The sequence below is a fragment of the Raphanus sativus genome, chromosome 6 (assembly GCF_000801105.2).
Source record: "Raphanus sativus cultivar WK10039 chromosome 6, ASM80110v3, whole genome shotgun sequence".
NCBI lineage: Eukaryota > Viridiplantae > Streptophyta > Magnoliopsida > Brassicales > Brassicaceae > Raphanus > Raphanus sativus.
In genome coordinates this window covers 26,913,849-26,929,296 of record NC_079516.1, presented here as the reverse complement: position 1 = coordinate 26,929,296, position 15,448 = coordinate 26,913,849, and the positions used below count along the sequence as shown (strand labels likewise).

The 15,448-nt window shown below is 38.1% G+C and overlaps 3 protein-coding genes across 5 annotated transcripts; 2 read left to right on the top strand and 1 right to left on the bottom strand.

The window, feature by feature from the left end:
* The first annotated feature begins 1,452 nt into the window (after window positions 1–1,452).
* Window positions 1,453–3,794, top strand: LOC108808239 (uncharacterized). Its single transcript, XM_018580417.1, has 2 exons — window positions 1,453–2,954; window positions 3,029–3,794. Exons 1-2 carry the CDS (start codon window positions 1,453–1,455, stop codon window positions 3,792–3,794), a joined length of 2,268 nt encoding a protein of 755 aa, XP_018435919.1.
* A 6,353-nt stretch (window positions 3,795–10,147) lies between these two features.
* Window positions 10,148–13,371, bottom strand: LOC108811553 (uncharacterized protein At3g43530-like). Its single transcript, XM_018583608.2, has 6 exons — window positions 13,225–13,371; window positions 12,868–13,118; window positions 11,543–12,268; window positions 11,303–11,464; window positions 10,761–11,232; window positions 10,148–10,681 (listed from the first exon to the last, which is right to left on the bottom strand). Exons 2-6 carry the CDS (start codon window positions 13,102–13,104, stop codon window positions 10,320–10,322), a joined length of 1,959 nt encoding a protein of 652 aa, XP_018439110.1. The 5' UTR covers window positions 13,105–13,118; window positions 13,225–13,371; the 3' UTR covers window positions 10,148–10,319.
* Window positions 13,372–13,615: 244 nt separating this feature from the next.
* On the top strand, window positions 13,616–14,832 carry LOC130496423 (agamous-like MADS-box protein AGL18). Of its 3 annotated transcripts, none has more exons than XR_008935565.1 (4): window positions 13,616–13,858; window positions 13,947–13,997; window positions 14,070–14,163; window positions 14,275–14,832. XR_008935565.1 is itself a non-coding variant. In XM_056988483.1 (4 exons), exons 1-4 carry the CDS (start codon window positions 13,731–13,733, stop codon window positions 14,293–14,295), a joined length of 291 nt encoding a protein of 96 aa, XP_056844463.1. In that variant the 5' UTR covers window positions 13,616–13,730; the 3' UTR covers window positions 14,296–14,832. The 3 variants fall into 3 exon arrangements, 1 of the variants encoding a protein (XP_056844463.1); XR_008935564.1 differs by having other exon boundaries at window positions 13,947–14,002; XM_056988483.1 differs by having other exon boundaries at window positions 13,616–13,850; window positions 13,947–14,002.
* The last annotated feature ends 616 nt before the right edge of the window (window positions 14,833–15,448 follow it).

The following is a 15,448-nucleotide window of genomic DNA, read 5'->3' as shown; positions in this document are numbered from 1 at the left end:
TGAGTTATTACTTTATATTGTAACTAAAACAAGTAGAAGATAAATTTATTATAGCTTTTATATATATTTTGATGAAATATTAGATTGATTGATCATCTTAAAAGAATATATGTACAGTTATATTGAGTTTAAAAAAATAAATAGGAACAAAAAAGAGCTGAAACTACTCAAACTAAGCTGTATTCTCATGTGCTTAAAACCAACGAATCATCAGTCTTGGAGTCTCGGATTGAAGGCATATTTAATGGAGGTGATATGGTTTCTTATGGTCTTGTCTACCATCTTTTCTAGCTGATCCACCGACTTGTTGCTGGTATTGTACTTCCTCTCATTATGTTTGCGCCAGATGAAATAAATGGTGATTTGCAGGACCAGTTTCAGAAGGATGGAAGTGAGACGATCATACAAACCCGTGAGCAGGCGAGAAAGAGTTATGTCCCAATCTGAATCAGGATCCATTCCAAAGAAATTCTCTGTCACTTTCAACCATATCATAAAAGTATAGGGGCAAGCAAAAAATATGTGATCTCTTGTCTTATCAGGCTGTCCCCAACTGCTTGTACGATGACCTGTGGAGAATCTATCACAAGTAGCGAGCCAGGTGATGAAGACGTAGTGAGGAATTCCTTGCGAAAAGCAGACCAGTTTACTCCAGTTTACTCTGTCCTTGGTCTGTCTGATTTGGTGCCAAGTTTCAGAAGAAACAAACTTTGAACAATAGTCATCAACCCCCCTCCCCATCTCTTCCACAACACTGCATCCCTTCCGTTCATTAGGAAAATATTGAAAGTTTCAATCTCGACAATCATGGAAAGGATAAGAGGATCCCTGCATCTGCGAAAACACCACACCCCCTCACGGAATATGTTGGAGACGGATTTAACATCCCTCCATAAGGCCCATCGAACAACAGCTTTCGGCCCATCGACAATGAGACCCCTCTTTTGAGGTTGGTTCGATTGATTAGATCGATCGATCAAACCGGATGACCGATCGATCGGTTAGACTTATTTTGGCTCAATACGCCATCGTTTGATTCCGAGCCCATTGAGCACGAATTCAGGCCCAAAGGTTCTAGGGCGAACAAGTCCTAGGGCAAACGAGGAGCAGAAGAACGAGAGCTATAAAAGGAGGTCGAAGGGGAAAGAGAAAGGGATCCGAAATACACTCTAGAGCACCGACGGCAAGATTAGGGTTTACCAACCAATCGATCTACCTTGTGTTCTTGCCGGCGCTTTCAACAAAGCTCCGGCCTTTTCTTCTTTTCGTTTCACCTCCTTGTAGTCCGTTCAAACCCGTTCACTAATCAATAAAACGTCTTCGTAAGACCCACAAAACCGAATCCTCTTTACTTTCAGTCGATCAACAAACTCGGATTCAACAGTTGGCGCCCACCGTGGGGCCTTACAAAGTAACGTTTGCAAGGTTAGTATGAGCTCTGAAAACACACCCATGGCGTTAGAAGGGGGAGCCGCCGCCGATACGCCGGTCGCCGCAACGCCGTCCGTTCCTGAGATGCTGCAAGCTATCATGGCACGCTTCGTTCAACAAGAGGAAACAAACAAAGCTACGAACGAACGTCTAGCCGCACTCGCCGCCGCCGTCGGAACCCTCGATGGCGAAGGTAACGAAGCAGAGACCGCCAGACGACGGTTGTTCGCCACCACGAACCCTAACCCTAACCCTAATCCCGACGAACCAACCGACGACGCACCTCCGACGCACGTCGACACCGCACAACCGACCGACGGCTCCGACTCTCTTACAAGCCGTCAGATCGCCGACTTGCAACTCTCCTTACGGGATATCCACTCCAAGATCCACCACGTCAAGACGTCGGCTCCAGAGATCGAACACGTTCTCGCTTCCACCCAGCGGAATCCTTTCACCAAGCGAATAACAAACGTCAAAATCAAGAAGGCGGAAAAGCTTCGCATCCCCCCGTACACCGGTGTCACAGATCCCACCGATCACATGACAGCTTTTAACATAGCTATGGGTCGGAACCATTTCTCTGACGAAGAGAGAGACGCTGGTCTCTGCCAACTTTTTGTCGAGAGTCTTTCCGGACCGGCCCTCAGCTGGTTCTCTCACCTGAAGGAGCATTCGATCGACAGTTTTCACGACCTATCCGCGTCTTTCCTCAAAAACTACATCATGTGGACGCGTCAAGGCACATCGATGGCTGATTTGTGGAAACTATCTCAATCGTCAACCGATAGCCTCAAGGATTTCATGGAGAAGTTCAAAGAAGTACTGTCCAAGGTTCCTGTACCGGATCAAACGGCCGTCGAAGCCCTAACCAACTCCCTATGGATCAACTCCAAGTTCAGGGACTACCTCTACGAGCATCCGGATATCAACATCGAAGACGCCCTGCACAACTCAAAAAACTTCATCAGGCTAGAGGAAGACAAACGAGCTTTCAACGCCAAGCAGCAAGCTCTGAAGCAAGCAGCAGCCAAGACGATGGATGCCCACGAACCGCGTCAGCACGCACCCTACAACAAAAATGACAGGAGAAAAGGGATCATTTCTGCAGTCGGAGAGAGCGACCAATCGGGCACAACAGCCACCGTACGGGAGCCGGGATGGAATGTCTGGGAGCGTGACACCGAAAACAAAACGCAACAGCCTCGAAGTTCCTCCTCTGCTAATCCGAAGAGCTCCTCCGTCAGAGATTTGAGCAAGTACTGTGAATATCATGAAATGAAAGGCCATGATACTAAGGAGTGCAGGCATCTCTATGAGGCCTGGCTTGCATCTACTAGCGATAGTCGCGCGAAGGCCGATCTCTCCAAGCAGAAGACAGCGAAAAACAACAAGAGCTGGAGTAAAAGCAGGGACAAAAAGAAAAAGTCCCAAGGGAAGAAGGCAGAGGATTCTTCCCCGAACGATGACGTCGACGAATCGCAACAAGACGATGACTCCACTTCCGACGAAGATAAACCGAAGTCTCGCCGGAAGATCTTCACGATCTGACCGACGCCGTCCCCAACTCCTTCTACGACGGATATACCGAAACCAGACCTGCGACATTCGCTCACTCCGAGGAAATCGACGCTGAGGAAAAGGGAGGTGACGATTCGGCGAGAACGCTCAATGCATCCGACGCTCGGCACGTGCTGAATTCCAAGCGAAAGGAGCCCCTTTATCGCCAAGACGAACTGAAGAGGTCGAGCGGTCAGTTCGACGAGGGAGAGATGATCGATCTCCGCGCCAAGCTTAACTCGAAGTTCTCAGACCTCCGCGAAAAACTCAAGCGGAACAAGACCGATCGTTCCACAGCCGAACCAGAGCCAGTCATCTCGTATCAACACAAATCGCACGATTTGCGTACTCGGCTCAATTTTCTTCGGGCCGAACGAACGGCAAAACCATCGACGAAGCATCAAGAGCAATCGCATCGATTGAACGTTATCATAGGAGGATCTCCTCCTTTCAATGAGTCCGTCCGATCGGTGAAAGAATTCCGCCGGAAGGCAGTCACCGCAAAACGCTGGCCCGCCACCCCAGAGACTAGCCCCCAAATTACTTTTTCAGCCGAAGATACCGTGGGCGTCCATATGCCTCACAATGATTCACTCCTCATCGACATCGGAATCAGCGACTGCACTGTAACCAAAGTCTTGGTTGATACTAGCAGTTCAGTCGATCTCATCTTCAAAAGCACACTTGTCAAAATGGGAGTGAGCCTCGACGGAATGAAGCCTTCAGCGCGAACGCATTCTCATGGTACCCAAAGTGACAAAGAACGAACATGCAGCAATTTTGCGCCACATCCAAGACCCTAGCCTTTGCCTTGTGTTTCTGACGTCCCAGGAAGTATCTTCACGAAACAAGTATCGTTTTACCCATAGTACCCAAAGCGACAAAGATTGAGCAAATAACTGCCAAATAAGCTAGCAAAGCTTTTATATATTCTTATTTCATAAAAATAAAATATTACTTAACATTACTAATAGTTATATATATTTATTTCCCTTTTCTTACATTTAACATGAAAATTTTGTAGTATTTAAATTTCAGCAAAATATTTTGATGATTTAAAAATTGAATCTAAATATAACACTATTATATACATTCAAAAGAACTAAATAAGAGTAATTTAAGTATATATGCACATAATAAATATATAATAATCATACATTAATTTTTTTAAAATTACTTAATATTAAGCAAAGTTAAAAATTATGAAAATAGATTAATCATTCATTATATTCAAATATTAAAATAGATAAAAATATATATTTATAAAATGTAGTATTATTTATGAAAAATAATAATAATAATAGATAAAAGTACTTTAAAATATGGGTAACTGATAAATTTATAAAACAACTTATACATTTGCATATATAAAAATTTGTAAAAAGTATTATTTAAGAGAAATTGCTTGAATGACACAAAGTTGGATAGCAATTTCAACAATAACTAACATTTGGGTCTAATAGTTATTGGTTATTCAAATTATAAAGGAATTATAAAATTTTGAGAATCTAGTGTTATTGGTTTATGGATTTTAAAAGTCTTATCAAAATCCATTGTTATTGATTTGAAGACTTTTAAATTCCATGCAAATCTTTTGTTATTGATAAAGTTTAGTTATTATTGATTTTATTATTCTATTAAATTTTATTGTTATTGGGAGAAGAATTCCTTATATTTTAACTCATAAGAGTGGATTTTCAAAATATCATCTATACTCGTAAGATTTTTGAAATCTGTGTAATAACAAAAACATACACATACTGCATATTTGTGTACGTGAACACACCAGACCAAACTCAATAAAGGTGAAGCAACCAAGCTCACATGATCTTATATTATTTAGTTTCGTACTTGATAAAACAACAGTTTGATTCAACAATGGTGAAAGAAACCAAACTCACATAATAACAATCGTCTAGAATGGTGTTTAAAAAAAACAGATAAAAATCAATGGAAACAGGATGATTATTATAATAAGAAAACAAAGAACAGGAACACACCAAACATAACACAAGTGCCATAGAAAGGAACACACCAAACATAACACAAGTGCCACAGAAAGAGAAACTTCTAGAGTATAAAGATTATGGTCAAAGTCGTTAGGACACAGCAAGGAGGAGTACGAGTTGTGCGATCAATCATTGTCAAAATCTTCGGATCAGTCAATGAAGCTGCACCACCAAGCCAACAAACACCCAAACAGTATCCCCAAACCAGAAGTATCAACAGCAACAATCCGAGATTTGGAAGACTTTGAACCCGAATGAAGACTGACAAAACAAACAAGTGTAGTATGGTAATCACACTACTATACAAAATTGGTTGTATGGTCATGGTCACGTAAATCTCAAATAACTTCCAGAATGGTTTACAAAATAAGTTTCTATTCAAAAAGTTCAATGTTTTCTGGAAAAAAAACTTCTGGAAAGATTTTTGCATATTGCCATAAAAAGAGAAACTTTTTGAAAAAAAAATATATATTCTGGAAAGCAATACAAAATATTTGATAGAAATTTAGAGAATATTTGTTAAGTCTATAAGACTTATTCAAATCTAGCAACTTTTAAAATCACTAAACTCTTTCCAAATTCTGGTTTCAATAACCCCTTAGGGTCTAGTATTTAGGGGTAGGATTGGGTTTATAAATTTCTACAAATAAGTTTTAAACTTTTTTTTTTGTAAACTAGTTTTAAACATTTATAAGCTATTTTGAAATGTTAATTTTGTCCTTCTCATAATATAATTAAAGTGCTTATGAAATATTTATCATTTAAAGATAAATTTGAAAAGTAGTTTCAAATTTGAGAAAAAAATAGAAACTTCCATTTTTTTAAAAGAGTATAATTTTATAATATTTTTTTTGACAAAATATAATTTTATAATATTTTAAATATAAAATAATAAATCATATTTTGAATACATTTTTATAAAAAAATATAGAGATCCATTATATTGAGTTACTTTAAAATTGTTCTAAAATCATATATATAATGAGGCTCTTTTCTCTACTCTTAGGATGTCCACGTCAGCCTTTTTTTTAATGATGGTGGAGCCCACATTCGGTCGGTTTACTACGAATTGATTATGGGTTTGGTTTACAGTGTTTGGTCTGATAAAAATACTAAAACTCTGCGTTTTAAGCGTCTCAAGCTTAGGGCTTCCGTGTTCTTTCTTCCAGAACTCAACCTTGCCGTCTCCGATTTTCGGACCAAATTCTGGGATGACTCTTCTTTCGTCCAAAATTTCTATCTAACCTTCCCCTTTTCTATATAACCTTCCTACTTTAATGAAATACTGTGATGACAAAAAAGTCCTTCTCCCTTTCTTTCCTTTTTTTGTTTTCGAAATAAATATACAAAAAAATAAAAAATGGAGTTTTCTTATTGGTTGAGACATTAAAGTCTCTCTCCTTCCCTCCCCTTCTCCATTACTCTCACGTAACCAGTTCCCTCTCAACCACCATTAAATATTTTCAGCTTTTTTTCCACTTCTTCCTTGTTGCCGACAGGAAAAGTTTTAAGGTTGTTGTGCTGATAAGATTTCGGTGTATCTTCCTTATTTTATGAAATGTAAGTGAATTTTCTTTCTTTTTCTTTCATTTGGATCCATTGCTTTAGGTTAGTTTGAATCATCATTTGATCCCTCTCTATTTTTCTTGTTGAATAAATATTTTCTGTACTGTTTACACATTGCACGTACATTTTTATATTGAAATGTTTATAGGATTAAGAATCAGACTGTAGAGGTAGATCAGTGAAATCGTTATAAATGAAGGTGAACTGTTATTTAGTATAGAACCTGTACAACTTGTACAATTTTAACGACTTGTACAACCTGTACAACTTTTAAAAATTAATGTTCATTATTTTTATTTTGCAGAGAACAAATGGATGACATTCGTGGAATAGTTATACATTTCGACTATGGAGGTTATTATTCAGACGAGGGAGAAGATGTACGGTGGAACCGGAAGAATCGAAATATTTGTAGTTTAGTGATGAAGGGAACTTTGGAAGAGGTGACTTATTCTCGTTTGGTTGAAAGAATCGGAAAGAAGATTAAGGTGGATCAATCTACGACCAAGCTTGATCTGAGCTATATCCCATTGATAGTGGATCCCAAAAGGCCTTCATATATTTACGATGATGAAGATGTTTTTGGATATTTAATTGATGTCAACAAAGAACAGTGTAGAAATGTTCTTCATGTGGAGCTCACTGAATTTGTCTCAGAAAACCAGAGTTTTGAGCATCTTTCAAGGAATGAGGAGCTTGTAAGCGATTATCAAGCTAATGAGGGTGGCATTTCTCTTGACGCAGTAAACGAGCATTTAGGAGAAGATGATCAGATGGCCATTATTCCCCAGTTTTCAGATGGTGAAAATGTTACACGAGACAAAGCGGTGTACATGGATAACGTTGATATGCATTATGAGGCTGATATCACACGTGACTCACAAGCAGATGAGGTTGTTACCACACGTGATTCACAAGCAGATGAGGTTGTGCATGTTGAATGGGACGATGGTATTGATCTAGCTATTGGTCAACAATTTGGAAGTAAGGACGAAGTGAAAGATTTAGTAGATAAAGCTGTGCATGAGAACTGTTTTGAGGTTAATACTGTGAAGTCAACACCTACACTATACTTGCTAAAATGTCGTGGACAAGGTTGTAAATGGTTTTTACGAGTAGCAAAGAGTGAAAATTCAATTTTTTTCTCGGTCAGAACATACCACAAGATGCATACATGCTCTCGGTTGACTACGTCTACATCCAGAAATCTGAAGAAAGGCACACCACGATTGGTTGCATCTATGTTGCATGAAGATTATCCGGGTAAATTTAAAACTCCACCTCCAAAAACTCTCATAGATTTGGTTCAAGGAAAAATTGGTGTTACTGTTTCGTATTCTACCGCTTGGAGAGGGAGAAAGCAAGCTGCTAGTGATGTGCGGGGTAGTTCGGAGGAGAGTTTTCATAGGCTGCCTTCTTACTTGCACATGTTAAAGAAGATGAATCCTCATACAGTCACAGAAATAGAAGTGGATGAGCAAAACCAGTTTAAGTATTTATTCTTTGCATTAGGAGCTTGCATCGAAGGATTTCAGGCTATGAGAAAGGTGATTGTTATAGATGGAACTCATCTGAAGACTTTACATGGTGGAGTTCTTATTGTTGCTGCTGCTCAAGATCCAGATCATCATCATTATCCCATTGCTTTTGGTGTTGTTGATGGTGAAAAAAATGAAAGCTGGAAGTGGTTTTTGACTATACTGAAAACACTAATACCAGATGATCCTAAGCTTGTGTTTGTTTCTGATAGAAATGTAAGCATCATCAATATGGTAAATGAGGTCTACCCACAGGCAAAGCATGGATATTGCATATATCATTTGTGCCGGAATGTGAAATCGCATGTGTCACACGTCAGGAAAGATGTTCTTGCTAAAAAATTCATTGCTTGTGCTCAGGCTTATACAGAGTCTGAGTTCCAAAAGCTATATGATGATTTTATAAAACGGTATCCTGCTGCTATTGAGTATCTAGATGGAAGTGTTCATGAGAGCAAATGGGCGAGGTGTTATTTTCCAGGAGAAAGATACAACATAGACAGCACAAATTGTGTGGAATCTCTCAACGGTGTTTTTGCAGAGGCAAGGCAGTATTCGTTGTTGCCAATGATTGATGCGATTGTGGAAAAAATATCTGAGTGGTTTAATAAATATAGGAAGATTTCTGCTGGAGTACCAGACACACAAGTACTAGTGCCGCGTGTGCATGGCGAGTTGCATAAACTATGTCCAATTGCAAGGAAGTTAGTGGTGCATGAGCTAAACAGCTTTCTACTCGAGTACAACGTGATGGGTCGCGATGGAAAACGTTATTTGGTTGACTTGAGGATGAAGACGTGCAGCTGTAAGTGTTTTGATATTGACAAATATCCATGTCTGCATGGTATAGCTGCTATCATAAAGTATTCAAAAGCAGCAAAGGATGAGGTGCCTGAAATCCATGATTTTTGTTCTAAATATTATTGGATGGAGCAGTGGGTCTTGGCTTATTGTAGGACAATCTTTCCAGTACCTCATCATTCAGATTGGGACGTTCCCGAGGAGATTCAAATTAAGCATGTGTTACCTCCGTATTATGAGAAAAAGAAAGGAAGAAAACAAGTGACTAGAATCCCATCAGTTGGAGAATACCGAAAAAAAAGTAAGAGTAAGAGAAAAAATACTCCCTTATCGAGCTGGCTTGATGGCGAGAGCTCAGGATGTTGATTGTGTTTCATTTGTGTTTGATTTGCGGCTGTTATTTGTGTTTCATGAACGTTATTTTTGTTTTAAGAATTTTATTTTCTGTCTAGAGATTTTATTTGGTTTTACTAGGTACAATTCAAGAGAACCAAACAATAACTAGTATACTGGAAAAACGTATACAACTTGTACAACTTGAGTGATACAACTTGTACAACTTGTACAACTTGAGTGATACAACTTGTACAACTTAAGGATACAACTTGTGCAACTAGTACAACTTGTACAACTACTTAAATGTAATTATTTGTGTTTGGTTAAAAGAGCCACACATTTTCATATGGGATTAGCAAAAAAAAACTAAAAGATAGTTTAGAAGTATCAATCTTTTAAAATGGCAATATATTTGTAACGGAAAAAAAATGATTCAACATTTGTTATATAAACAACATATTTTCACATATTACACCTTATACTTTAAAGGATAGTTTAGAAATATCAATCTTTTAAAAATGGAAAAGAGACTATGCACATCTTTATTTATATGTAATAAATTAGAAACATCATAAACGTTGGATAGTCACCTAAAAGAATAAATACAACTGAAAAAAATTAGTTTTAGGTATGATACTACTAAGAATATATGTAAACCATCAAAATACAACTCTTTACAAAGCTGTACAACTAAAAGTTTTGAATACAACTCTGCTGTATTTTTTTGGGGGTCGTTTGATTTGATGGCACACGTTTCCCACGTTTTAGTTATTCTGTTTTAACAGATTTAACAGGCATTTTGTCTTATTTTCACAAGGAGATAACACAAGTTGCACCAATTTGTACTAGTTGTACTCCAAGAATTATTTCTGCAATATAACTGCATATAATGGAGCGACCCATAAAAGTTTCAATAACCTACACATTTCATACAATATTTCATACATCATTTAAAAAACCTACTACAAGCGTTCATACAACACTTCATACAACATTTCATACAACACAATTGTTAAAAAACCTGCAACCTCAACCGTTTAAAAACCTGCAACAACCTTCCAAACAAACACTCCATTACTCACTTTGGAACAAAAGGAGTAACACAGACACTCGAAGGTTTTTTCATCCTTTTAGGCCTTGGCGTTTTCTTCTTCACAGCATGACCACCAGCGTTTGGTACTGCCTTCTCGACAGCTTCATCCTGACCAGCATTTGGAGTATCTGGAGCTTCTGAAACCGTCTTCCCCGCAGCATCATGACCAACATTTGGAACTGTATTCTCGACAGCGTCTTCCTGACCAGCATTTGGAGTATCTGGAGCTTCTGAAACCGTCTTCTCCGCAGTATCAGGACCAGCGTTTTTGGCCTGTGGAACGATCTTCTCGACAGCTGCATCCTGAGGCTCCGTCCCTTTTGCACTACCATTCTCATCAGCACCACCTGTTTTTCACAAATTTTAACAAGATTCCCAAATATAATTAAGATTCACCAATAATACTTTTATAGAAATGAGTTATACCTGAAGTTCCGCCGGTTTCAAAGTTGTTCATACGGTGACTTCCTCTCCAGTAATCACTAAACTGAAAACCCATACTTTCTTCATTCAGCTTTCTATTGACATATTGTTCCACAGCACACATCCTTCCATTCAGCTCTTCAAACTTCTGATTAACTTGATCCTGAAAACCTTCTTGCATCGACTTCATCATCACCATCATCTGCTGTAACTGCTCCTTCAGATATACATTTTCAGGCTCAGCAGGTTGCTCTTCTTCTGCCTCAGGTTCAGGTTCAGGTTCATATGCCCGTCCTTCAATGTCTAATTTCCATAGATCCTCCCACCAAATCTTTCCATTTCTTCTGCGTAGAACCTTCTTCCAGCTATCTACAATAGGATCTAAGTCATCTTCCTCGTTCAAATCATAATCTTCCATGATGCGAGCCATAAGAATTCTCTCACCATCCCTGGGCTCTAAAATACTGCAAATAACCTGCAACAATAAAAAAATTGATACCGAGAACCCCGTATACTATCAAAATTACAAAAAAAAAAATATTTACCTTCGAATCATCAAGCGTCTTATATAGTTCTCCGAGACCATATCCTGTTGACCCCGAATCTCTGAACTTCCCTTTACACATTCTTGGACACTCAGTTTCAGGACTTTTTACAGGTACCCGAAATTCTGTCTTCAACGCTGAGACGCATTCAAACGCCAAAACCTACACACAATCATCAAATTTCATCAGATTTTCCAGTTTTACAATTTTGTATTCAAAGATAGAAATATTAAATTTTACCTCCAAAGGTAAAATGAAACCAGGAAACGTCCAAGAAGCCTTCACTCTGCCTCTATAATTATTCATCAGATGCATAATCTCTTCCATACAACCATCAAATGTGAGTCTTCCCCAAGGAAACGATTCACATAGCTCAATGTCCTCCACGACCCTTAGTACGAAAGGATCAATGCTTCCCTGAACATTCCTTGTTGTCCCTCTAATCACAGTGGCTAGAAAGAACAACACTGCCATTTTTAGCCTATCACGAGTTGCATCTACCATTTGAACCAACTTTTGTTTGACATCCTTGACTTTTACCATGTCATGTTGGCCAAAGTGCTTATCCACAAAGTTGTAACTCCCCAAATTTTCAAGCTCTCCTGGATATTCATGGCAATACAATCCGCTGAGGAGGCCATGTTCCCTCATTGAATAGCGAATGGGAACACCATTTATAACAAACCAAGCTTCCTTCTTTCCATTGTTTATGTGTACCGTGCGAAGAAGCAACATCCACATACCCATCACCTTTCTGTTTTTTTCCATTTCCCTGTGGATGATATGTTTGAACTGAGGATGATTCTCAAACCAACTCATCTCTGGCCCTTTTAGACTCTTAATAGTCTTCATGGTTTTATATGGATTACATCTTGATTGCAGCTTCGGATACTTTGCATATTCAGTGGGCTTGAAATAAAACTCCAAAGGCTTCATTGGTTCGCTCTCTTCCTCAGTAGAATGATCCTGTAACCATAAAACAAAATTCGTCAGCAGTTGTACTAAGTGTACGAGTTCTACGAGTTCCACAAGTTCTATTTAAACAAATCTGAGACTAGATTATCAAGTTCTCACTCCAAACCATACTTTTCATACTCTCATTCAAGACTAGAATAGCAAAAAAGCATCATACTCTTCATTATATGTATCTTCTTTTGTGTATACACAAACTCAATAATATTTGTACTTTTTGTATTTTGATTCACATTACAAACAACAAGACACAATAAGAAAAACAAAAAAAAAAGAAAAACAGAGAGAAGAACAAACAAAGAAACAGAGAAATAAATCTTGTTCATACTCTTGTCATGATAAACTCAACTACATGTATACAAGTTTTACAACTATAAAAAATTAATATGAATTCTATACGAGTTTAATTTAAATAACAATCACATGTCAACAAAATTAAGTCACAAATGTCATCAGAACTGTTTGTTTGTTCCTCCCTAAAATCCACATACATGTCTTCAAAACTCAAAATTCTCAAAAATCTTTTTTTTGATCAAAAATTCACAAAAATCTAAGTGTCAGTTAGTATTAAACAACAATAATCAACTACATACCGTTGGCGACGGCGATGAAATATGTGAACCGCTATCATTGACGTTCGCTTCCTCTTCTGGGGCCGGAGGCGGAGGTGATGGCTGTGCCGGACGTGATGGCTGAGCCGGAGGTGATGTCTGAGCCGGAGGTGACGACGGAGGGGGATCTGACGGCGGGGGAGAACCATTATCTCCGATTTGCTCTCCCTCTCCCAACGGTTCAGGATTGGGCTTAAATTTCTTACACCCAGGCTGCATTGTCGTTTTTCTACCTGTCAAAGCAAATCCAACCTCAAAATTATTATCCCAAATCGAGTTTATATAAACCCTAATTCCCAATCCAAACCCTAATTCCCAAATCTAATGATGGTTTCTTACCTTGACTATAAGATGGTAGAAGATGAGAGGAATTAAGTTAAGAAGAGTATGATTTGGTCGTTTGAGTGAAAAAAGAGAAAAAAAACAGACTTTGGATTGAAAGTGAGAGGGAGAAGGAAAGGACAAAACGAGTTCAACTAAAAACAAGAAAAAGTAAAGAATGTCGGGGAGTAGGGGTTTTTAGTAATGGATCAAAGATCCTTTTCTTTGGGTGGGTGGGTCTGACCCGAATTAGGATCGGTTGGGTCGTAAATACTGAAATATGTTCAGGGTAGAATTGTTATTTATTACCTTTTTATTAAATAAAAACTATTTAAAATATTGACAAACATAACAAGGTCATCCTTGAATATTCTGGATGTACGGAAGGTCATCCGAGAATTTGGTCCCCGATTTTCAGAGCCTTGTCACTTCGCCTCCCATTTGTTATCTCTTCAACTTCCCTGTGGTTCAATGTATCTGTTTTAATTCTGCCATAATTTTTATTCACATTGGATCGAGATTCCATGTCGACGTCTCCGTTTCCTTCGTCTCAAATCTATAAATATGAGCGAATTGAGAGTAGGACGGATACAGTAATGCTCCGGATGAACAACAACTTCTACTTTGTTCTTCTCAAGATAATGGTGATGTGGTGTGTGTTTCTATTATCTATAATTAGTGATCCTTTCTACCATAAACGTTTGTTATCCCTTTTACTCACATGAACTCTGTTATTGCAGGTGCGGACAGATGAATCTTTGAGGAGCGAACTTGAGAGATTACGGCTTGCAGTTGAGTAAGATACTTGTGTTTGATCTTGTGTTAAAGCGTCGGCCTTTCATTTCCTGGTTCATTGTTTTCAGGAGACTCAAGGGTAAGGAGCTTGAAGGTATGAGTTTTTGGGAACTTATTTCTCTTGAAAAGCGGTTGAATGATAGCTTGCATAGCGTCAAAAAGGTGAAGAAGAAAAAAGAAAAATTCTTTATTCAAAAAAAATTGAAACCCATCACTGAATCATCTCTAACTTGCAAAGTTTTTTTTGTTCAAACACAACTCTTGCTCAACCAGGTAGGAAGATCCCGGTTATAGGTTAAGAGCAAGGCTCCTCAAATTTTATCATCATCAGCTCTTACTCTAAGTTACCTTTCACGATCTAAGACACCACCGCTGAAAAGAGGACACAATAGAGAGGCTGATGACTCGACGGATTGATCAGCATTGTCGTCTGCTGTGACGGAGGAGTGATTCGATGAGGATAATTGGGCTTCTGTGGTGGATAATGAAGCTGGGTAGAGTCTGAGAACGAGAATGGCGGAAAATAAGAATATAGGAGGGAGAAGAGAAAGGAGGCTGCATTGAAGAAAGCTATACATTGGTGATGAGAGATGATGAGGATGAGAGTGATGATGAGGATTAGGTTTTAGTTCCATTTTTTCTGCAATGTGAATACTGAAAGTCTTAGAATCAAAATGATGAAAATTCAGGAATAAATTTAATCGCTAAACCCAACTCTTTTTGGTTGTTGCTCTGAAAATTACATCATTGTTCATCAATGCATTTTTGATTTCGGTTTTAATTCATTGTATAATTATACTTTTTAGTTAACACATTTTCATAGTTGTGAAATATAATATTGCTAGAGGCCCAATCAGATAAAACGACAGATATCATCTTGAGAAACTCAAAATCTCATGCGTTTTCTGGTTTTTGCCTTCGTGTGGTTTTGTTTTCATTTGCAAATTTAATTTGATGACTCTCTAGACTCTAATGTTTATCCAAGTGACTATATTTAGTTCTTGCTGCTAACTTTAATTCTTGTGGTACACAGTGGTTTGCCAACTTTAATAGAAAACCCAAGGAATTCCAAAGTTGTTGTTCATCCCCAGTCAAAACTTTCAGTTCAAACCACTCATGGTCTGCATTAGAGACGCATTTTTTTTTGTTGTACACAAGAGAAAGCCTTACACCAAAATTTATTTGGGAAAAAGATTTTACAAGAGGGTTCTTAAATTTGTGTGATAGATAAATAAGACAAGTTATACTTTCTCTAAGTGGGAGAATGCTAAATCTTTTGTTTACAAGACTAAAATCTCGATGACTAAAATATAGTTTGGATGCAAACCAAATACAAAAATCAATAACTTCAACGATGAAATAAAAAATACATAAATGAAAGCCCCTTTTCAAAAAAAACACATAATGAAAGTTTGCGCAACTATAGTGAAAAGCAGAAATAGAAAAT

Bases quoted from the DNA above. Each gene is read 5' to 3' on its own strand.
- LOC108808239 (XM_018580417.1), top strand. From the start codon at position 1,453: ATGGCGTTAGAAGGGGGAGCCGCCGCCGATACGCCGGTCGCCGCAACG. The intron at 2,955-3,028 runs GTCTCGCCGGAA...TACCGAAACCAG, and splicing joins TCCGACGAAGATAAACCGAA to ACCTGCGACATTCGCTCACT.
- LOC130496423 (XM_056988483.1), top strand. From the start codon at position 13,731: ATGTCGACGTCTCCGTTTCCTTCGTCTCAAATCTATAAATATGAGCGA. The intron at 13,851-13,946 runs GTGATGTGGTGT...CTGTTATTGCAG, and splicing joins TTGTTCTTCTCAAGATAATG to GTGCGGACAGATGAATCTTT. The intron at 14,164-14,274 runs GTGAAGAAGAAA...TTGCTCAACCAG, and splicing joins GCTTGCATAGCGTCAAAAAG to GTAGGAAGATCCCGGTTATA.
- LOC108811553 (XM_018583608.2), bottom strand. From the start codon at position 13,104: ATGCAGCCTGGGTGTAAGAAATTTAAGCCCAATCCTGAACCGTTGGGA. The intron at 12,269-12,867 runs GTATGTAGTTGA...TTATGGTTACAG, and splicing joins TTTCATCGCCGTCGCCAACG to GATCATTCTACTGAGGAAGA. The intron at 11,233-11,302 runs GTAAATATTTTT...TTATTGTTGCAG, and splicing joins AGACGCTTGATGATTCGAAG to GTTATTTGCAGTATTTTAGA.